The sequence below is a fragment of the Suncus etruscus genome, chromosome 12 (assembly GCF_024139225.1).
Source record: "Suncus etruscus isolate mSunEtr1 chromosome 12, mSunEtr1.pri.cur, whole genome shotgun sequence".
Lineage (NCBI taxonomy): Eukaryota > Metazoa > Chordata > Mammalia > Eulipotyphla > Soricidae > Suncus > Suncus etruscus.
In genome coordinates this window covers 51,207,070-51,231,045 of record NC_064859.1, presented here as the reverse complement: position 1 = coordinate 51,231,045, position 23,976 = coordinate 51,207,070, and the positions used below count along the sequence as shown (strand labels likewise).

The 23,976-nt window shown below is 40.7% G+C and overlaps 1 protein-coding gene across 1 annotated transcript in view; it reads left to right on the top strand.

Annotated features, from left to right (window-relative positions):
- The first annotated feature begins 12,027 nt into the window (after positions 1 to 12,027).
- SUCLG1 (succinate-CoA ligase GDP/ADP-forming subunit alpha) overlaps positions 12,028 to 23,976 on the top strand; it is a 30,193-nt gene continuing 18,244 nt past the window's right edge. The window contains exons 1-3 of the mRNA XM_049784938.1: positions 12,028 to 12,130; positions 17,708 to 17,811; positions 23,611 to 23,727. Coding sequence (XP_049640895.1) covers positions 12,040 to 12,130; positions 17,708 to 17,811; positions 23,611 to 23,727 — 312 coding nt within the window. The 5' untranslated portion in view covers positions 12,028 to 12,039. The remainder of the gene's footprint in view (positions 12,131 to 17,707; positions 17,812 to 23,610; positions 23,728 to 23,976) is intronic.

The window sequence follows — 23,976 nt, the reverse complement described above, 5'->3', positions numbered from 1 at the left end:
CATAATGTCCAGGGAACACTGCAGTTTTAGAGAAGAGACTTGCCTTGGCACTTGGACTCATGTCCTCTGTGAAAACTCTCTTCTCTCTCTGAGAAAGGCAAACAGCCATACGAATCTGGAAGAGAACCACCTCTGCCTGGGCCATGAAGGAAGTCAGTCAATTAGTCAATAGTTATTAACCAGCAGACAAGATAATTTAACTACTTGAGAGAGTCTCTTTTGGGGACTCCTCTGCTGACTTTTTCCAACTAACACAATAAGGCAAATTAAGTTTGGACCATAACAGTGTGTTTTGGCACTCCCCTTTCCTTGCACTATCAATGTGGCAGCAAGTGAAGTGACCACTGACAGCATGAGATGGAAGGAACCACAGACTAGCAGGCAGTTAGCAGATGAAGTGAAGCTCAGGAGAGGTAGCCACATGAACTGAGGAAGAAATGGGCTTAATGAACATCCAATATTTTCCTAGAACTTTTATTTTTATACCACATAACGTTTGTTTCCTGCTAGTAGTCTCAGAATGCATTTGGGTCCTTTGAGGAGGGTGGGCCACAAGTGGCAGTGCTCCTGCCACACCTGGCACACCTGGCAGGACTACTCCTGGCTCTGTGTTTAAGCATCAATCCTGGCAGAGATGTAGGGGGACATATATGGTATCTGCAATGGACTGGTTAAACATGTACAAGGCAAACACTTTATACACTATACTATCAGTTCAGCCCCACCTTTTACAAACATGGAATTGTATCTGACTTGAATAAGAAATGGGGCCCCACCACTTTTGTTCTTGGAACTTTCAATCTTCAGAACTGTGAAAAATAAATTTGTTGTATATGACTCTTACTTATAGAACACACATACATGCGCACACACACACACACACACACACACACAGACACACACACACACACACACACACACACACACCAAGGTCCAAACCTCACTTCTTGTCAACAAAACTCAGGTGAGTAGGTAGTTTAAATTTCTATTCTTGCTCTGTTATACAAGGTGCCTTTTGGGTGTTCTCAGGAAATATAGATGATGGCCCTTGTCAGTCACTGAAAGACTAATGTACTCCAGGAGTAATTCCTGTAGCAGAGCCTAAAGTAATCCCTGAACATCACCAGGTGTCACCACCCCCCTCAAAAAATGATAAGCCAGACCTGATCTTTTTTCAATTGATTATGTATCTGTGTGATGTGTGTATTTATAATAGGGATATTTATTATAATATGTTCTTTTTTTTTTTAGCTGTCTGGGATTGATTTCAGGATCTCACACATTCAAGGCAAGGGCTCTATTCCTAAGCCACATCCTCAGCCAGACTTATCTGTAATGGAGCAGTTTGACAGGTGGAAACTTAAAAAAATGAATACTGTTCCCTGAAGCCATATTCCAGGAAACCACACTAGGATTGCCTCTTATGATAAAAACATTGGCTGCAGAACCTAAAGTGTCATTCTGAGCTACTTCTGCCAGGATGTGATCCGTGACATTCAAGTCTACCCTGAGGAGTTGCTTATTGAAGCGGAGAAAATAGAGTTGTGAATTGTGTATACGTGGATGCTGCCTGTTGTGCGTGAGAATGATTGGACTGGACAGATCCTCTAGGCTGACTAGGAAGATAACTGGTTTTGATTTCTCTGGAGGGTAAAGTGCTCTCTCTCTCTCTCTCTCTCTCTCTCTCTCTCTCTCTCATCCACCCACAAACACACACATTCACTCTTTCTCTATCCATCGTTTTTATAAAAAAAAAGAACTGATGGTGGGGCTGGAGTGGTGGCGTGGAACAGTAAGGTGTCTGCCTTGCCGGGGCTAGCATAGGACAGACTGCAGTTCGATCCCCTGGTGTCCCATGTGGTCCCCAAGCCAGGAGCAATTTCTGAGCACATAGTCAGGAGTAAACCTTGAGCGCTGAGCATCACCAGGTGTGTCCCCCCTCCCCCCAAAAAGTAAAAAGAACTGATTGTATTGGACTTTTTTCTTCTCTCTCTTGTTTCTGGGCCACATCTGGCAGTGCTCAACTGTTACTCCTGGCTCTTCACTTAGGACTCACTCCTGACAGGTTTGGGGGACATCAGGAATGCCAAGAATTGAACCCACAACAGCCACGTGTAGGGCAAACCCCCTCCAGTGTTCTATCACTTTGTCCCCAAGGTACTCAACTTCTGTTTTTTTAATTTTTCTATTTTTATTTTTGCTTAAATAATTTAATCTAAATACAATTTATATTGTCTTTTTTAATTGTAAATATTTAAGCACCATGATTACAAACACGTTTGTAGTTGGGTTTCAGTCATAAACAGAATATTCAGCTTTTTAATATTTTAACTTTCTGGGCTGGTTTCATTTCACTTTTAGGAAAATTCAGAACTTTCAGTCATCTATTTTACCTAGAAGTTGTACTTACATATTATTTCAACCCTACCATAAAAATAAATGAATTGAAAAGAAGATGGACTAATATTTCTTAAAGACCTTCCATCTGCTGGGAAAGTACAAGTGCCCTGTACTTTCTGTCTATGCTGCTCCCATAATAATTTTGTGAGATAATTGTTAAAATACATATTTTATATCTAAGTATAAAACATGTGTAGCTTTATGTAGACCATACAAAGGGTACTCACCCCAGAGATTCCTCTTCAGAAAAACTAACTGCCACTTATGTCATGATACAAGGACATAAGAATTGGTCTGGAGTCACCTGAGACCTTCTAAGCTTCCTTTAGATAAGAAGGCTGGGCTCAGGGAAGAGAGATAGCATGGAGGTAGGGCATTTGCCTTGCATGCAGAAGGATGGTGGTTCAAATACTAGCATCCCATATGGTCCCCCAAGCCTGCCAGGTGCAATTTCTGAGTGTAGAGCCAGGAGTAACCCCTGAGCGCTGCCGGATATGACCCTCAAAAAACAAAACAAAACAAAACAAAACAAAACAAAGAAGGCTGGGCTCACTGGGCCCAAAGGTCACCACTTTCAGAGGCAGGTATAGAAGAGGGGTTGTAGTTGTTTGAGGAGAAAAAGGTCACCAGAAATGAAGGATGATGGATTTGCAAGATAACATATAACTGGGCAAGGCTTGAACTGATACCCCAAGGTCAACATGGCACTGTTCAGTGGGAGAGGTCCCAGCAATGCTGCCTTTGACAAGGTCTTCCACAGTCTGAGCCTGTGCAAAGTTTCTCTGGTGGAACAACAGAGACTACTGGGTTAAGTGTTGCTGTAACATTGTCTTGACGATCAAGAGAAAAAATAGGGAGGCAGGACTAAATGTCTTATCTCGCTGTTTCTGCAGATGAGCAACAAAGCCAATCATACACGTTTCTTCTTGAGTTCTTTAAATATGAATCAGCAAACTGAAGTTTGGAGAGATTAGCTGATTTTCCTAGGTGACAATGTGGTGAGTGTTGGGGCAGATATGTGACCACTGGATTGGCTGACAGTGAGATCCACTGTCTTGTTTCACATGCTTGTGATCTGTGTTCCTCACACATCAGCATTGAGTAAACAAGCAAAGGGGAATTTCACTTGTATTCTTCAGTTAAAATCCTGTCTCTTCCCGCCTCCCCCCAAAAAAGAAGTTGAGAATCTTTAGTCTAAAGTAATAAAGTAGGACTTTGCAGAGATGCATAAAGATCAGGACACAGATTCCTGGGCCTAGAATCACTCCTGTGCTATTGTTTCTGCTTGGTGTGCCTGCCACCTACTGTTCCTTGTGCCACTGGCACCTCATGTGTAACTGCTCTTTAGTCTTCCCTATTTAATTATCCCCAAAGTCCTTGCAAAAATAATAAGGGCAGAAACATAGTCCTGAAAGATTTGGTTGGAATTGTGAAACTATAAATCTGGAAACCCACACACTTGTTTGACCTATGTCTGAAGACATGCCCTGAGTTTTTGTTAAAATGAGCCTGTAATAATTATAAGCAATATTTATTACTTATTGTATGGATTGTCTCATTTAATTCATATTATGCTCTTGTTGAGATAAGCAATACTATTCTCCCCTTTTTTATTTTTATTTTTTAATTTTTTTGTGGGTCACAGCCAACGTGCTCAGGGGTTACTCCTGGCTCTGCACTCAGGAATTACTCCTAGCAGACTCAATCAAACCCAGATTGGCTGCATGCAAGGCAAATAGTACTCACTGTACTATTGCTCTGGTCCTTCTTTTTATAAGTAAAGAAACAGAAGTACAGGGATTTCCAAGAGAAATAAACCTCTAAAACAGGGCAATAAGACCAAAAACTTTGCATCTAAATTTTCTGTAGGTTAGAAAAAAAAGTTCACCTTTAACAGATAGGGATTATAAATTAACATGAATATTCACAAAATTTGGAATCCAATTACATAATTTCCTCTACAAAATATAAAAACTATATTTTTTCCAAACTGTAGAGTCTCTTGAGCAACCCTTGAAAGACATTGCAAAGTATTACTCCTAAAGCAGAAAATATATCTAATTCTTATTATGAACAAGTATATAACTTTTTTAACTATGAAACCATTCATCTGAGAGAATGAAATACCATTTTAGTGTTTGTTTTAGACACTTCTTGGTATAGCACTAAAGAAACATACTTCCTTTTGCAGCACATCTTTTTGTTTTGTTTTGTTTTGTTATTTTGGGCCACACCTGGTGATGCTCAGGAGTTACTCTTGGCTATTCACTCAGAAATAGCTCCTGGCTTGGGGGACCATATGGGATTTTGGGGATAGAACTGAGGTCTGTCCTGGGTCACCCCCGTGCAAGGCAAATGCCCTACCACTGTGCTATTGTTCCAGCCCCTGCATCACATCTTTTCACGTCAGGTGGTATTGTGCTCCAAAGGCTACAATTCTCATGAATTTCACAGGTATATATAGTTCAGATCGAAAAGGCAATTCTCATTGCTCACCCCATGGAAATACTGAACACAGGTGAACTATAATTTTTACCAGAATCACCCTGTATTCTAGTGGCCTTTGGAATTGTTTTGGTGGAATATTCTGCTTTCAAGACTCACAATCATTCTCTGATACTTTGAAGTTTGTTCTTCACTTTCCCAAGAATGCTCTTTTATCCTCTACTTTCAGTCATAATTCTTGGAACCCTCTTTTTAATTTGATTCACCATGTTGTGGAGTGGGACAAAAAGTCACAGTATTCTCAGCTACACTGAAGATCTCAGGGAATTTTTTTTCCTAGTATCTTTGGCTTTTATATGTTGCTAGAAAACTCAAATCACATACGTATGTGTGTGAATGAGAGGAGAGGAAGAAAGAGAGAAGAGAGATACGTGAGGAGAGAGAGAGAGAGAGGAGAGAGAGAGGAGACAGAGGAGAGAGAGGAGAGAGAGAGAGAGATCTGTTCAAAACTGTACTCTGGGTCAGAGTTTCTAATCTCTGGGGGGAAAGCATTGCCCTGAGAAAGAGGGCAAAGGTCTGCCATTTTTGAGCTGTGTGGGAGTGCGCAGACTATGGCTTCAAGAGAGTGCTGACTCTCTAGGGAAAAAGAACCTAGTTATATTTCAGAGATAAAAGAAAGGTCGATGAATGGGAGAGGTATAGATACCATGCTGTCTTCTTTACAGTTTTTCTGGGTAATAACCATTGATTTCTCATCACTTTAACCTGGAAGAGACAACTGGTAAAAAGTGGTAAATACTGTGATGGGCCAGTCATATGTACCTTCAATGAAGGACAAGATGTCTCCTCTTTATCTGGCTCAATCCCTATCCCTATAATCAGCTCTTTCTAGAATTTTTATGATGTGAAAAACTTCTTCGACCAAAATAATGCTCCTCCTAGGGCTTCTCCCTTTAACCTGTGATCCATGGGAAATGCAGAGACATGGCCATATCATTGAATTCAGTCAAATCTAAAGAACTTTGGTCAAGACTAATGCTGGGGCTAGATTGCGGTTGGATGGCTCCTGCTATGCTCAACATTACTTTCTTCCTTCTGCTTCAATTGGAGTTTGTCCCTGGAGGCATTCTTGCACAAAGTAGTGGAGGTTTTTTTTTTCCCCAGAGGAACCAATGTGGGACTTAAGTATGCAGAACAAATTATATCTGGAAATCATCTCTTCTAAAGGAGAGGTTGAAGCTCTTGACATTTTCTGTAAGTGATCACATGCAGAGATAACCTCCTCTTCAGAAGGCTGAGTAGCACATCAATCTTTTCTAGAACTGCAAGTCTTTGACAAGGGTCCTGTGAGTGTCCTTCAGAACGTCTTTTGTCTTTCCCTAGGAAAGGCAGCCAAACTAGCAATGTCAGTTCTTGTATGGGGAGAGAGGAGAGCTTACCTTGGCTCAAATCAGCCAGTATTGGTAACTAATTCTTGGAATTGTGCTATGTGAATCTTCTCTTTGAAACTGCACTTCAGATGAAAATAATCTTCATCTTTTATAAATCATCCTTTTTCCTCACTTTCTTACAACTATTAAGTATTGTGCTATCCCTCATAAATAAGACCAAAGATACAAGTTCCTCAGTCTCCATATTTATTTTGTGAAGGGATTACTATATAGATGTATGAGGGTTTAAATTGTCTTAGCAGTCCCAGTCTTTCTTGGTTATAAAGGGCCATTTTCCCCACAAGAAGGCCGTTCTTTTTTTCTTTTTCTTTTTTTTTTTTTTGGTTTTGGGGTCACCCCCCAGTGATGCTCAGGGGTTACTTCTGGCTATGCACTCAGAAATCGCTCCTGGCTTGGGGGACCATATAGGACTATCGAAGTGTGGTCCGTCCTAGGGTTAGCATGTGCAAGGCAAATGCCCTACTGCTGCGCCACTACTCCAGCCCCAAGAAGGCAGTTCTTTACTGAGAAAGAAGTTGGTATCACTGAGACTGGAGGCCACAAGCTGAATGTTTATTTTGCCTCCCCATCACGAAGTCATATGTTGAAACCCTAACTCTTGTTGTGATGGTATTAAGCTGTGGGCCCTAGAAAAGTAATAGGGCCTAAGGGCCTCATCAACAGAATTAATTTCCTCATAAAAGATACCCTGGACACTTAGTTCAGTCCCTTTATTATTATTTGTTAATATAAGGAGAAGAAAGCCAGAAAAGGCCCCTCACCCTGTTAGCAACTTGGTTTTCCCAGGTTCTAGTGCTGGTTTTCTTACGCTTTTCCCATTCATATCCCCTTTTGTTCAAGATATTTTTAAGTAATATTAGGTATACAGGTAGACAACATAGATATACAAAATTAATTTACTGATAATACATCATACATTTATCTTAAAACAAATTTTAAATATTTTGGTGTCTCATATTTAATTATGTGTGTCCATGTGGCAATACACAGAAATTAGGCTCTAGAGCTATGATAAATACAGTTCTGTAGTTCAAAACACCCTCAAAACACAATAGAATAAAGTGTGTGAGGGAAATAGCCCCTGAGAGAGCAAGCAGGCACTAATTAAATATCACTGAGGACACCTACTTGGAAAGAAAGTCAATGGAGTACAGCTCAGCTATTTAAAAAGCTGTGTTTTGTGACAATGTGGATGTAATTGAGGTGATTAGGTGAAGTGAAATTGCTTAGAAAGTGAAAGACAAGCATCTGGTGGCTTTCTTCATCTGTGGAATATAAATGACCAAGCTCAACAAATTACAAATTAAAAAAATTACTCATAGATGCTTTGAAAAACAGAGTTACTGGGTGAGGGAGAGGCACGGCATACGAGACAGAGATTCTCAAATGTATCTGGTCTACTGCTTCTTAAAAAAATAGTAAAACAGAGAAAGCTTCTCCAATTGCTCCTGAGGTTCTTTCACCAACCTCCCCATTTTTCCACAGCCCCCCCTGGGGCACTTTAACTTTACTTAAATTCTTTAATTTATCTTAACTTTGACAAAGGTTGATCTAGGGGACAATTTGATAACAGGAATGAAACAAATAGCTTTGTTGGTAATTACAGAGGTGTGGAGCTATATTCCTGAAATGTATATAGTATTAAAAAATAAAATTTTTGTTACAGTTCTGTTGTTCCAGAACTATTGAGCTTGGTTCTGGAAGTCCAAGCTAAGATACCAGAGAAGATTAGATAGATAGAGTCTGATAGAGTCAAATGCCTGCCTGTGTGTGCATGCACGGAACGTGCGCACGCATGCGCGCACACACACACACACACACACACACACACACACACACACACACACACACACACACATATCCTTTGGAAGATCCAGGCTGTAGCAAGAAGGTACTTCGTAATATGAACTTGGGTTTTTATTTTCTTTCAACATTTTCTTTTTATTTGAATGATTTCTTACCAAGATCAATACTTTTTTCTCTCATCAATTTATTTATTCCAGGAAAGAAACTACCTTAGAACCTCAAGAATGTCATAAATAATATCTTTTAGAACCAAAATGTCTTGAAGGCCAGGAAAGGATCCCTAGGTTAAGGAAGTAGTAGATTTGAGATAAGTAATTATTCCCCGAACTTCCTCTACTTGGAGGGAGGGAGATGAGAGGGAGATGAGAAGTTGTAAGAATTTCCAGAAAAGTTTGGGAGTATGTGAAGGAAGGTGCTTTCATCTTCTTGCATCCCTTATGTCAGTGCTTCTTTTTTTTTTTTTTTTTTTTTTTTTTGGGCCACACCCGTTTGACGCTCAGGGGTTACTCCTGGCTATGTGCTCAGAAATCACCCCTGGCTTGGGGGGACCATATGGGACGCCGGGGGATCGAAGCGCTGGTCCTTCCTTGGCTAGCGCTTGCAAGGCAGACACCTTACCTCCAGCGCCACCTACCCGGCCCCGTCAGTGCTTCTTGATCTTTTTCTAAACATGACTCCTTCCAACTTTGTTTCCTTGCTGTGACCACTATGTCCTAATGGTTGTTTCCCGGTCTTATGCCATGACTCTCCATTTACATTGATTATTATCTGTGGACCATTTGAAATATCTTGGGGACCTCCAGGGAATAATGTGCCCCCTGGCTGAGAAATACCAACTTAAAGAACATAAATATATTGTCTTGTGGTTCTGTGAAGTCCACGATAAAGGTGAATCAATTCCTGTCATTTAGATCTTTTCTACATGACAGAAGAGAGAGAAGAGAGGGAAGAGGAAGAGAGTAAAATGGAGAGAAGTGATGATGAAGGAAAAGAAAGGAGAAAGAGAGGTGACAGGAAGAGAAAAAGAAATATCTAGCATCTTTTCTTTGATTAGGATCCCATCCATGCTACCCCTTTTTAACTTTAATTTCTCCTTTACTCCAACAGTTGTCACACATGAAGTGGGAATAAATAGGAGAAACTCAAGTTATGGATTTGGTAAATTGAGAGAGAAAGGTATTCAGATAATCAATTATGACCAGACAGAAGAGAGCAGAGACTGGTGGCAAGATCTAGCTAAATCATATGCCTGGGCAAGTAAGGGTATATTACTTCAGGCCAATTACAACATGGGGGTTGGTGTTCCATGTATTTGAGAAGCACCTAGAGGTAGCAGGGAAAGGTAGAAAAGAAGCTTTGGAAGCATGTAGAATTAGATGGATAATGCAATAGTAGCTTTGACCAGCAGCTAAACTTCATCCTCATTTATTTCAAGCATTTCAGTGACACTCATAAAAGATTCAGATCTGGGCCCGGAGAGATAGGACAGCGGTGTTTGCCTTGCAAGCAGCTGGTCCAGGACCTAAGGTGGTTGGTTCAAATCCTGGTGTCCCATATGGTCCCCTGTGTCTGCCAGGAGCTATTTCTGAGCAGACAGCCAGGAGTAACCCCTGAGCACCGCCAGGTGTGGCCCAAAAAACAAAAACAAAAAAACAAACAAAAAAAAAACAAAGATTCAGATCTAAAATCCCCCCCCTATTTTATTTTTCGCATTTTTGCACTTTTTTTTTTTTTGGTGAGAATAAAAGTTTTTATCTCCAGCTCCTCCAAAATATCACTGCAGCACTGTGACTTGTGCCTTTGATTTGCATCTTGTTGGAAGAGCTGTTAGGTCACAGCATCCTGTAGCATATGTAGCTCTGAATCTGGAAGCTTTGTTTGCAGGAGTGAAGGGAGAGACACCTAGCAAAACCCTTTACCACAGGTCCCCCAATGAATGCCTCCTCCTAAATTTATTGGGAAAAACTTAGTATTTCATCTTCACCTCTTATGGAGGTGGCCATAAGCCTTTGCACCAAGCCTGTTTGCTTTTCAGGCTATGGGGTGGAGCCAGGCTAGGCTCTTTGGGTGCAATGCAACTTTACAACCATGCCTGTACCTTCCCACAACCCAAATTGTGAGGAAAATCCAAGCTTTCATCTCAAGCCCAGCGACTCGTGCTTTTGGTTTGGGCTGTTGGGTTGAAAGGACTCTGGGAAGGCGCCCAGCATGTACATCTCATGCCTCTGAGTCTAGAAGCTTTGTTTGCAGGCTGGTGGTAAAGGGGGCAGACAAACAGTAAAGGTCCCAGTCTTGTACTCTCTGGCTAGGTGCCACCTCCTCCATTTTTGTAGGAAAAACTAAACAACAACAACAACAACAACAACAGCAACAACAAAAATCAGCTCTAAGCTCATGTCTTGTCTCTTTCAGTTCTTTTATATAATGGGATATGGGTATTAATCTCTAGGTTCAGGACTGCTTTCCAGTTTCCAGTTTTCTTGAGTATTCTTAGGTTAGATTTTCGGTATCAATGCAGGCTTGTGAATTTCTAGTTTTACAGGGATTGTTTGTTTTTATTTGAACTGTTATTGTGTGTAGATGATAATCCACAGACAATTTTGACTTAAATAAAGGGATCAGAGAGATAATACAGGGCTTTATTTAGTCCCTTGCATGTCATATTTGCCTGGAATTTGAGCCCTTACACCCCCTAAAAACTATAGGTAATGTTTCATTTTAAATAAAAATGTCCTAATCCATACTTAGTTGCACATCTTAATAAATACTTCAAAACCTCTTTTTTTGTTTTTGTTTTGGGGCCACAACCAGTGACGCTCAGGGGTTACTCCTAGCTATGTGCTCAGTAATTGCTCCTGGCTTGGGGGACCATATGGGATGTCGAGAATCAAACCATGCTCAGCTGCGTGGAAGACAAGCTGTGCTATATATATATAGCTCAGGCCCCTGAAGTGATTTTTCATGCTGGCTCTAATTAGAAAATTCTGATATACTATTTAAATAAAGGCAAGAATATGATTGAGTTAAGTGAGGGCGGGGTTCTGTGTACAGTGAAGTCCAACCTGGAACCGAAATATCTGGGTCAGAGAGGAACTCTTGGGTAATAGATTTGGATACAATCCATCTCATGCTATGCAGCCGGATGCAAATTATGACTAAGTAAACTAAGCTATAATTTTGATAACGATGAGGAATATAAGGAGCAAGGAGGATGATTTTATATTTTGTTTATCCTTTTAGTTATTATTTTTTTCAAACAGAGCTACATTTGACTCTTCACTTTATTTAGTCCTACATGATCCCAGGGAAGGGTCTCTCTTAGTGTGAAACTTTGCAAGACACCTGGTTTATCTAAAATAACCATATTTCAGCAAATGAAGAATCAGTGAGGTAGTGTTTGCAGCTTCAGGTCTCATCCTTCCCCTTTGAACACTAGCTACATTTTGAGTTTAGCTTCAAAATTAACATCTGTAGTCCTTGCAAGGTCAGGTGGTAGAATTGCTCTCGAGATTCGGGAAGTTATGCTCTGCTCTTTACACGTCGACTGACTGCTTCTTCAACCTTTGCCGCACTTACCTCCAGCATTAAATAGCCCTTTCCCAGGGACTTCTTTTCCTGGCAGCTCTCAAGTAAGCGACCAATGAGGCTGTAAACTACATTTCCCATAACTCCATGCGCCGAACAGCCTTGCTTGGGTGTCTCCTTAAGCTGCCTTATAAATAATGCTGTATCGAACCTACATTTACTTAGTTATTATTATCCACTTTTCCTTAATTTTTTTAAAAGTAGTATCTCTCCATCTTTATCGACCTATTGTTTCATTCTTTGACGAAAAGGCCTCTAGCAAGAGAAAAATAATTCAGGCTACTGTTTTGGACACCCGCTTCGGTGCACCGGCCATGCAAAGCCCCCGGGGGCCTGGGAGTGTCATTGGTGGATGACCGCAGCCCCTGCAGCTGCCACCACGACCATGGCCTCCTGCAGCAGCGGCCTCGCGGTCGCGCGCCTCCTGTCACGCTTCCTCCTCCGTGAGTCCTGCCGGCTGTCTCTTTTCTAGTCGTCCGCGAGTTCCAGCTCTGTTTTTTTCTTTCGGATCTAGCGTCTCTGCCCCGAGATCGCTAAACTGGGCCCTCTGGGACAGACCCAGTCCCAAGCTGGGGTGCCTTCCTTCCCTCCACGGGTTGGAGAGAGCTTTGCTAGATTTGTGGGGGTGATGGGCATGCATCTTGACAGGTCCAGGATAAACTCAGCAAGGAGGGAAGAAAAGCAGGGGCAGAATGTTTCAGTAGGAAAGTGGGGGTACAGCTGGCCTTTGGACTGATTAGACCAATCTTAAGGAACAACTAGATTGTAGAGCAGTAGTAGGTAGGTGGGTTCTGTACCCAGAATAGGCAGAGCCCAGAGATACTGAGACGCTTTGGATGAAGTTGCAAATATGTTGCAATATATAACATATATAAGTTGCAAATATGTTGGTTAAATATGTCTACACCGTGCGCAGGCAAACCCTTCCGTTCTTGAAAAAATTATTACCCAAGGTTCTAGTCTTTTGAGTAACGCTGACAGTTCGAAATTCTTGTGTTCAAAGTCTTTGTGTTTGTGAGTAGCTAGTAGAGAGACTTTGGAGTCAGCTACTTCAGGGCTTGACGTCTGGCTTACTAATCTATATAATAAACCTTGGATACTTTTCTAAGGTTCATAGTTTGTTTCAGCTTACTTGAAAAATAATGTCATATTGCTTGAGGCAATAATACTTGTAAGATTTTATTATGCTTTCGTTTCCAGGTGATTGTTAGTAAAAAAAAAAAAAAAAAGTGTCACACCAGTTGTCAGATGCCAAATGAAACAAAGCCTGCATCCTAGAATTGACAGAGAGGCTAATCTGGATTCATTACAAAATACGGGAAACAAGTTCTATGAAGTCTTGGGTTGTAATCGATCTGAACTGAACATAGTTTTTTCTTCTTCAGCTTTGCTTCTTATTTTCTTTTCTGAATATTGGCCTTAATGTAATTATTTCTTGAAGATTTTCTTCTAAATGTCTAATGAGTGAGCTCAGAAGCTACTAAATAATACCAAATTGCATGGGAACAAGTAACTGACTTTGGCAAATAGAGAAAATTTACTTAGGAGAGTCTTATTGTATGATTGAAAGGCCAATTGAGGTGTTGTTGGCCAAAAAAACAAACAAACAAAAAAATGGGACTGTGATGAGATAGACAGTACAATGTGGGTAGTGAACTTCCTTTGTATATGACTGACCCAGTTTTCATCTCTGGTATCCCATATGATGCTGAGTACTGTCAGGAAGAACTAGGAGTAAACCCTGAGCACTGCTGAGTGTGCCCCCAAATAGAAAGAAAAACAAAAACGATGACTAAATGGATTAATAAACCTTTTTTCTCCTTTCCTTTTACTCATCTGAGATTTTAAAAATCTCTGCCTCCATTGACTTCTTGTGTCTAAGTACTAGGAGAGGTGAAAGAAAGGAAGATTATCCAAACTCAGCAGGGGTCCTCAAACTTTTTAAACAGGGGGCCTGTTCACTATCCCTCAGACCATTGGAGGGTCTGACTATAGTAAAAACAAAACTTATGAACGAATTCTTATGCACACTGCATATATCTTATTTTGCAATGAAGAAACAAAACAGATACAAATACAATATGTGGCCCGAGGGCCATAGTTTGAGGACCACTGATCCAAAGGAACAGAGACTGGTGAACTGTTTTAAAGGCTATCACAAATTACTTAGGCACGAATATACTATAGAATTTGGGGGGGGGAAATGTTGTTCCCTGTGTTCTCTTCATTTCAGTTTATGATGGTTCATTTGTGTTAAAGGTCATAAGTGTTGCAATATTGATTTGTGTTAGAGAAAAAAACAAAACCCCAAACTCTTCTAGACGCCTTCAAGAGTCCTGTTGGCATTGAGCGACAGCCTCAAATATTTAGAAATACCTGAGCAAAGAAAGATCTTTGCCCAGGAGATAGATTCAACACAGTTTTGTAGTGCAGTGTGTATATATGTATCTGTGTACATATATATACATACACACACATATATATATATATATATATATATATATATATATATATATATATATATATAATAAGTGGGGGGTGGACTGGGAATCCAATTGAAATGGGAAGTTAAAAGAAATGAAAATAATGTGTGTGTGTCTGTGTGTGTGTGTGTGTGTGTGTGCTCGCGCGCCGTGCTGTGCCCAGGGGTGCTCTGGGCTTACTCCTGGCTCTGTGCTCAGGGAGCACTCCTGATGTTGCTGGGTACTATATGTGGTGCTGGGGATTGAAAACACCTGGTTGTAGTTTAGCAGAGGAAGCCCTGGACATTGATGTTTCATATCTTATTTCCTTGAAAAACCAAGTCTTTATTTTAGAAACATAAAGTAGTCTTACATGCATCTTTGTCACCTAGAGAAACTTGTTCTTCCTTAGAGTTATAAATCAGGATCTCTGTAGGGGAAATAAGACATTTTGTAATTGTTTATGTGCATTTTAAATATTAAGGATTTTTAAAATTGGGTTGTGCTATATAATTGATGGTTTATTGAAATAAATGAGTCTTGTCTTACTAGTAAGTGGGACTTCTCAAAATCAGTGTTTTAGACTTGATTAAGTAACTTATAGTTAAATAAACCTTATTATTATTATTATTATTATTATTATTATTTTTGGTTTTTCGGGCCACACCCGTTTGATGCTCAGGGGTTACTCCTGGCTATGTGCTCAGAAATCGCTCCTGGCTTGGGGGGACCATATGGGATGCCAGGGGATCGAACCGCGGTCCTTCCTTGGCTAGCGCTTGCAAAGCAGACATCTTACCTTCAGCGCCACCTTCCCGGCTCCAAATAAACCTTATTTTTTTATTTTTTGTTTTTTTTTGGGTCACACCCGGTGGTGCTCAGGGATTACTCCTGGCTGTCTGCTCAGAAATAGCTCCTGGCAGGCACGGGGGACCATATGGGACACCGGGATTCGAACCAAGCACCTTTGGTCCTGGATCGGCTGCTTGCAAGGCAAACGCTGCTGTGCTATCTCTCTGGGCCCAATAAACCTTATTTTAAAGTAAATATTGAATACATAATTTTGCATTTTATTTTTATTTTATTTTATCTTATTTGGGGGTGGTACATCTGGCAGTACTATAAACACACACTTGGCTCTGTGCTCAGTGGTTTTTGGAGGACCTTAGAGATAAGTGATTGAATCTGGGTTGGCCACATACAAGGCAAGTAACTTACTCGGGGTGGCGAACAAGTTGGACACAAAGAGCCAAAATTTTAAACTGTGAGAGTCAGAGAGCCACACCACACCTGCCAAAACAGACAAACACTCACACAAAAGCATCTAATTTGAACAATAATATATTAAACACATATTGCATTTTGCCATTTTGAGTGCGGGTCAAAATCCTGCAGTGATGGTGAGGGTGTGCTGCGTCCTCCACACTAAGAACGAACGGCAAGATGCGACACAGCATGTGACACACTGGTCCCGTCCCCGTCCCATCCCCGTCCGTCCCCCAGAAGCAGCATAACAAAATCTAAACTTGGCAAAGAGCCACAGTATACAAAATAATGATGAGAGGCAAAGAGCCGCATTCGTTTTGGCCGGTCGCATGCGGCTCCAGCGTGTTCACCACCCCTGCTATAATATTTCTCTGGCCCTAGTTTTACATTTGAATGGGTTTGGGGTAAGGCTAGTCTGCTGAATTAGTCCGCTGCATTGTAAGGTTCTATAAAAAAAAAAAAGTGTCTGTTGGCTGAGGATGCAATTCTGTTTAATGATTGTGCTTTTAACTCTACTACTACAGCCATGAATAGATAACAAACAAGGACACCTTTTGAGAGGCAGTTTGGAGGATGAATGTTTCATGAACAATCCTTGGTTCTTGCTTGAAGTCTGTTACTGCTTGGACTGGCCGTGCTCTGTGCCCTTACTGGGCAGGCAACTTGGGCCATTGTTTACATCCTTAAGTCTGCTGCCATCTGATCAGAGGCTGCTTTCTTTAGGAAAGAGAACTCACTGTGACTGATGGATCCAAATTTATTACAGCATCTTTTTTAGATTCCTCAGACTCTTCCCTTTGCAGCCTTTATTGCTCTTCTTACTTCTGTTCCTTTTTTAATGCAGAGATTTTTCTAAGTTATTTAGCCCACTTTCCATTTTTTAAATTAAAACAATCACTCAGAATCCTCTTGGAAATTACCTTCTTTCATCAAATAAAAAGAAAGTGCTCCCTATTTGTACTTAGGGTGGCTAGGGACCCCCTTGCATTATTTCAGTGCCCCATTCCTCATTTTGAGAAACGTGTGTGTGTGTGTGTGTGTGTGTGTGTGTGTGTGTGTGTGTGTGTGTGTCAGGGCTTCGGGGATCATATGAGGTACAGGGAATTGAATCTAGGTCAGTTGCATGCCAGACAAATGCTCTACCTGCTATATTATCTTTCTGGCCCTAACACTGGTGGTGCTGTAACTGGCTCACAGACAGCCTGTTTCATATGGATGGAGCCTGAATCCATCTTATTCACCTCTGAACTGCTAGCCCCTGATAGATAGCCTGGCACAGTGAATATCACAGAGCAGTCTGGTCTTTTCATTCAATACCAATGATAATAGTGGTAATACTGATAATTTTTAGCTTACATAAAGTAGCCATGTCATACTTGAAAATGGTATACTTGGCGACCATGTGGGCTATGAACTTGGAATGAAGACTTTTTTAGCCTGTTTACTGCTGTATTTGATCAGTATCACAGTGTCCCTGTGGGCAGCCATTCTGTTTGCAGATGGAGGTTAAGGGAGATCAAAAGATTTGACTGGGTCCTGACAAGTGGATTAAAATGATAAGCTCATGCCCCAGGGTCTTTTCAACTGTTCCCTGGGGCCATCGCAAGATTTGGCTTCCCAGCAAATCTACAAACCTACAAAGTGACTCCACATTCCCTGGATGTGGTCCAAAGTGTATCGGCATCAACCATTGGCCCTGGGAAATTCTTCCACGGGGTGGGGGGCAGCCTCAGACCAACCTAATGTTAAGTATGAAAGGGCAGTTTAAAATGCTGGTAAAGTGAAATGAAATGCCTCACCGTATATTGAATATTTCATACTTTTGATTGATAGAAAAACTTTAATTTCACATAATTAAGAAGTTTATCACTATTGGAAAATGAGTTGCAAAAAGTTCTTACTTGTTGTGAAAAAGTTTGCCTCTTAGTTGCAGCTCACCTGTTATTTACAGATACCAAACTGGCTTAAAGAGTTGAGTGAAGTGGGAAGAGCTGGTGGTTGCTTAGCAAATGTTATTTGTAGGAATAACACCTGTATCTGGATTTAACTTGATCTACATGTTTTTGAATGCTAGTTTTCTTTATACAGTGAAACTGGTTCTGGATCCTGGAGAATAGGAGAATAGATTTTTAAAAAAATGTTTATAGTCTGCATGTCTCATTGAAAAAGTGACTTGTAAAGTTATCAGAATCACAAGATAGTTCCTGCATTAGAGACTTTTTTTTTTTGCAATTAGATAAATAGAAAGCTGTCATGTGGTTTTGTAATATAAATTTTTTTTTTGTTTTTCAGTGCAACCAAATGGAGCTCGACATTGTTCCTATACAGCTTCTCGAAAACATCTGTATGTTGACAAAAATACGAAGGTTATTTGCCAGGGTTTTACTGGTAAGCAGGTATGTGTAGCAAGATATTTTTGTAGATATACAAAGAAACTGAACCTATTGTAATATTATGTAATAAATTTAAAACATAGTATGTTTAATATAATTTATATAATGTTTTTAATTTATAATTTTTATATGAAAATTTCTGATTTTTGTATTATAAAAGGTATGTGTAGAAAGTATACACTATTGCTTTGGGGTCCAATCTCAGAAGATAAGATGCAGTTTGTCAACCCTTGAGATGAAAATTGTGTTTAAACTAACCTTGAAAATTCCTCTTTGTGAGCATATGATGTTGGAAACTCACTTACTCTCAACATCTGTAATACCACTGGTTTTCCTTTATGGAAAAGATGATTTTTTTTTTAAAAAAGCTAGATAAAGTAGAATTTTATGCTTAGATTAACACAAAACACAATTAAATACAGATCTACATTCAGTATGGGAGGCCTTTCTCCCCCGGGCCAAGCTAAGCTGTGCCTGGCAAGAAACCCCTAAATGTGACACATCCTGGCTCTCTGGGCCAATGGCTTAATGGTTTTCAAGGAGTTTTGAAGGCAGAATAGCCTGAAGTATTTTAATTTGCTCTCATTCATTTATATTCATGTTTTTTTTTCCTATCCCCTGTCTTTATCATTGGATTTTTATTAAATCTGAAGGGATCAGCCTATGATTCCACAATAAAATGCAGTATGATCTCCTCCCTTTCTCTGCTTTCTAAGTTTGTTTATTCTTGGGGTCACACCTGGCGGTGCTCAGGGGTCACTCTTGTCTCTGAGCTTAGGAATTACTCAAGATGAGCTTGGGGGTGCTGAGATCAAATCTGGAACTGTTGCATGAAGGCAAATGACCTAACTTCTGTATTGTCACTCTAGTACCTCTCATTTTTTGGGGGGGCTCAGGGGTCACACCTAGTGGTGCTCAGGGGTTCTTCCTGGCTTGGTACTCAGGGGTCATTCCTTGTGTCGCTCAGCAGACCATGCAGGATGCCAGCTCCTATCTGCTATTTTAATTCTCTGTAACCTCTCTGTTAAGCCGATTGGCATCCTTTTAGGTATTTTTCTTGCTTTTACAAACATATTTATTTTTACAGGAATACTTGTATCACGGATTTATAGCCGACAGACAAGTATGTCTATTAAATAGAAGCCTAAAAGTAAAACTGGGCATCAAAGATTTGATCCTAATTTTATCATTTTAAATTTTAATAGCTACCATTTGGGTGCTTTTCATATAACGCTCCTGCAGACTTGCAGTTCTGTCAAGGTAGATGGAAGAGAATATTCCCTTATTACTTAATCCAAAGTTTCTTTTTCTTTATTATCAAAGGAGGTGCAAGCAAGATAAAATCAGTGTGTGAATCTTTTTTTGTAACGTCAAAATTGATCATTTTTCTGGCTGATTATTTTTCTACCTGTTGTACTGTATTTTGGTAACCTACAACAGGAGTATCGACATGTGTTTTAGGCTTGGTGATTGTGGAGTCTGCTCCTACCACTCAGCAATATTGTACTATAAGGAGTTGGCATAAACAATAAACAATGAATGGAGAGGGCTGTATGCTGATAAGAAACTTCATTTACAAACTCTGGCAGGACAAATCTCAGTGCCAACTTCCAATGGGCTTCTTAAACTTTTCCCTTTCACAGTCCCTTTGTACCTGAGAAGTTTTTTTTTTTTTTTTTTCCGGGCCACACCCATTTGATGCTCAGGGGTTACTCCTGGCTAAGCGCTCAGAAATTGCCCCTGGCTTGGGGGGACCATATGGGATGCCAGGGGATCAAACAGAGGTCCTTCCTTGGCTAGAGCTTGCAAGGCAGACACCTTACCTCTAGCGCCACCTCGCTGGCCCCATGTACCTGAGAAGTTTTTATGTGGCCCGGGATAGATAGAATTTAATTTGGATTTAATTTAATCAATTTGAATTTAATAAGTAAATTATTAAATAATACTTCAGCTTGGATAGGTACCCAAATTAAACATTTACTGATAATAAATCATATGTCAAAACAATATTTTTGCTATCCCCTTAGTTTGTTATGTGCCCAGACCCATAGACTAAGAAGTTAGGATGGAGGATGATGCTTAAATAATACAACTTAAAAAAACATTTAGACATTGTTTTAAAATTATGTCATTCTTTTATTTTCTTTTGAGTACCACAGCTGATGGGTGGTACTCAGAGGCCACTTCCAGCTCTTTCCTGAGAAGTTGCTTCCTGGGATGAACTTCAAATGAATCCTACATACATAGCATGCAGTCTGGCATTTGTGTGTGTGCTTATTTATTCTACATATAGATGATGGCATTTTGATTTCAGAGTGGATTTCAACAATGCAGGTCTCCAACAGGAAGATTGCCCTGTCCTTTCCTGACTTCTCTGCAATGCTAACCTATTTCTTTTTGTTTGTTTGTTTGTTTTTGGTTTGTGGGCTACACCTGGTGATGCTCAGGGGTTACTCTTGGCTATGCACTCAGAAATTGCCCCTGGCTTGGGGGACCATATAGGACACTGAGGATCGAACCATGGTTCGTCCTAGGCTAGCACAGGCAAGGCATACGCCCTAATGACTGCACCACTGCTCCGGCCCCAACCTATTTCTTTTTTAACTGTGCATGGGATAATCTAATGGGAAAACTAAGGAAAGAAAATGTTAGATGAAAGAAAGTTTTATTCCTCTTTAGCTCTACTTTGGGACTGAAAAACTGATTCAGTTGAATTTATCTAATAGTACAGGTCACTGCTTCTTTAACTTTGCTGTGAGAGATCAGTTTAGTTGTGTATTTAGTTTTAATTTCTTTTATTTATTTATTTATTTATTTATTTATTTTTGGTTTTTGGTTTTTGGTTTTTTGGCCACACCCGGCAGTGCTCAGGGGTTACTCCTGGCTGTTTGCTCAGAAATAGCTCCTGGCAGGCACGGGGACCATATGGGACACCGGGATTTGAACCAACCACCTTTGGTCCTGGATCGGCTGCTTGCAAGGCAAACGCCGCTGTGCTATCTCTCCGGGCCCCTTGTATTTATTTATTTATTTATTTATTTATTTATTTATTTTTAACTTGATTTATTGATTGGTTTTTGGACCATACCCAGCAGCACTCAGGGGCCACTTCTGGCTCTGCATTCAGAAATTGCCCCTGGCAGGCAGGCTGGGGGACCATATGGGATGCTGGGGATCAAACCGGGTCCCTCCCGGGTCACTGCATGCAAAGCAAATGCCTCACCACTGTGCTATCTCTCTGGCCCCTAGTTTTAATTTCTAAATGAATGCAGATTAATACTTTCATAAATAAATTAAATCATAGCAGTATCCTATTGTTTAAAAAAAGTTTGTGGACATCACTGTTATTTGTGAACATCACTTTTACTGATTTTTTTTTTATCAAGTTAAATTTTTCTTGTCCTTTTTAGGGGGTGTTTTTGTGTGTTTGTGTAAGTTTAACTGACTGGATTGGCAATAAGAACCTGCAGATTATACTTGAATAGTGCTGCTGTGGAGAGTAGTAGCTTGTTCCTGATTTTAGACAAGTCAGTTAACATGCCCAGGACCTAATTTCTATTTTGTTTTGTGTTTTCTTTTTGGCTTATGCCTGGCTCTGTGCTCAGACAGGGCTCAGGGGTGTTTTTTTTTTTTTTTTTTAATGACTGAAACGCAACTACAATTATGTATGTAACCATGGTCCTTAAATAAAGGAAAAATAAACAAACCACCAAAAAAATTAAATAACTAAACCCTCAAAGAAACAAAATAAGAACCATTAGGGGTGGGTAAGTAGATCAAAACCTGAGTCTGCTGAGTGAGCTACATGCAAGTCAAGCGTTCCATCCTGTGTACTCTTTCCTGCCCCTTGAGTTTCCTATTTTGAAAATTGAAGTTGAACCAGAAAGTTTTTGAAGTCCTTATAGCTCCCATTTTTAATTCCTTTATCTAGAATTTGACTAGTTGGGCTAGCATTTTTAGGTCCCTGTAGAATGAACACATATCGATTCATTCACCTTTAACCATGCATTTCTTGAATACAGACTTTATTGTCTGTTGACTTAGATGTCATCTCTCTAGGAGCCAAGTAAAAAAAAAATCATTTTCTTTATGGAATTACACTGTAGTGGCAGTAAAAGGGGAGGAGAGAAACACCAGCCCAATTAATGAGTAAGTTATGCAAGTAAATGCTATGAAAAGAACAAACTAGTAAAAGCTCTGGGCAGGTGCCTGGTCTTGTGAAAGTGGATGGGAATAGAGTGATATTTGTCAGTGGTCGGGGGAAGTCGAGTTTGAGTCCAGATTTGAAGCACATATTGGAGTTAACTGAGTAGATACATCATCCAGGGGAATTATAGTGTAGGCAAAGGGCTGAGGGAGGGGTGTGTGTTATGTGTTGTGTGTGGCAGTTGCCAAGTCAGTATGGAAAGGAGGGTGGGCGAGCAGTGGATGAGATCAGGCAGGTGAGGACTTCTGGCCTGGGTGGCAGCTACACTGCAAACTGTTGAGTAGTATCAGAAGTTTGGCTTATACTGAATGACCTGGAAAACCTCCCGATCTTCTCTGTGAATGATCCTGTGTATGAACAGGATCATGCTGGCTGCTGGGCTGAGAGTAGCCTGAAAGGGAGAATAGCTATTCTCTCAGTGGATGGTGATGTTGGGTAAGGGGTGGCAGTCAAGAGCTGGGATATGAGTCACACAGTGAAGGGAACGGAGGGCAGCAGAGGCTGAGAGAGAGAAGAGGAGATCAAGGAGGATTGCCTGGTCTGACCATATTAGGAGCACAGTGGTTTTTAGGATGGACAGGCTGTGCAGGGCAGTAATCAGGAGCTTGGGACACAGCAGGAGCTTCCTGCTGGTTTTTGAGGTGGAGTGTTAGGTGAGCAGCTGACAATATGACCATGAAGTGAATGTGGAAATAGAGGTCTTGGGTGTGTGTGTGTGTGTGTGTGTGTGTGTGTGTGTGTGTGTGTGTGTGTGTGTGACTAAGGGCAGTCATTTAGATGTAATTTAGATGGGACAGAGAAGACTAAGGAGAGAGAAAGATAAGCACAGTAGGAGTTGCTAGGGAAATGGAACTCCAGAGACCTTGCAGACAAGAGTCTGCGATCCCAAACACATTTTGGCACCACCTCAGCTGACAGAGGGGCAGGACTGGCATCTGATGAGAAGAAGAGGCTGCCCCTGAGTATTCTATAAGGCACAGAACGTCTTGCATGAGAGGGGTTAACATGGCTGAATGGTCTGTGTACTGAGAAGGAGAGAGAGTGCCTGCCCAAGGGAATACGACATGTTGTACATGTCGTACATGTTGTACATGTTAGTACTGCGAACTCCTTTGGGTTAGCTGTCCCTCAATGCACGTGAGTTAGTGTGATTTCAATCTTTCTCCAGATTCTGTTGGTCTGAACAGGTGCAGAATCAGAGTAGTTGGAGAATTGAATGTAATGAGTGCTCTAATTTTGCCAGATGCCTGAGTGGAATGAGAAATTAGTGGTTATGTGACTGTAAGGACTGATACAGGATTTTCACCTAACAAAGGAGGGCCTGAGAGCACCAGGAATTATTGAAAGAAGGAGCCTCTTCCCTCATCTCCTTTTTGAAACACTAGCTGTATTGGCTTTGCAGAGGTCTGTAAAGCCAGGGTTCAGTCTAGGTCTAGGAAGTTGCTAACAATGTTGGGTGTGAGTTATTCTCAAAACTCTGGGAAATAACCTGGCTGGAATCTTTCTTTTTTCACTTTGCTGAAGATTAATTTGTCTTTATGCTTCCCCATCTGCCTTTTCTCATGAGTCTTGTGCTTTTTTTTTTTTCTCCCCAGGGCACCTTCCATAGCCAGCAAGCATTGGACTATGGCACCAAGTTAGTTGGAGGAACCAGCCCAGGCAAAGGCGGAAAGACACATCTGGGTTTACCTGTCTTCAATACTGTGAAGGAGGTAATAAGACCGTGGCAAGGGAAGGCAGAAGCAGGGAAGAGAGCTCATGCTCTATAGAGAGTTCTATGAGTTTCTAAAGGGAGAGTCACTCGCTATTTCACAATCCAGTATCATAAAGGCATCTGCAGCACCATGAAAACCAGTTGAGTCAGATTGACTCGAGATACTTGCTTCCCAGCCAGTGTCATTCTTGTTTATAGACACATATCAGCTTCTGAGAAATGAATTGAGCTGAGTTCAGTTGGCTTT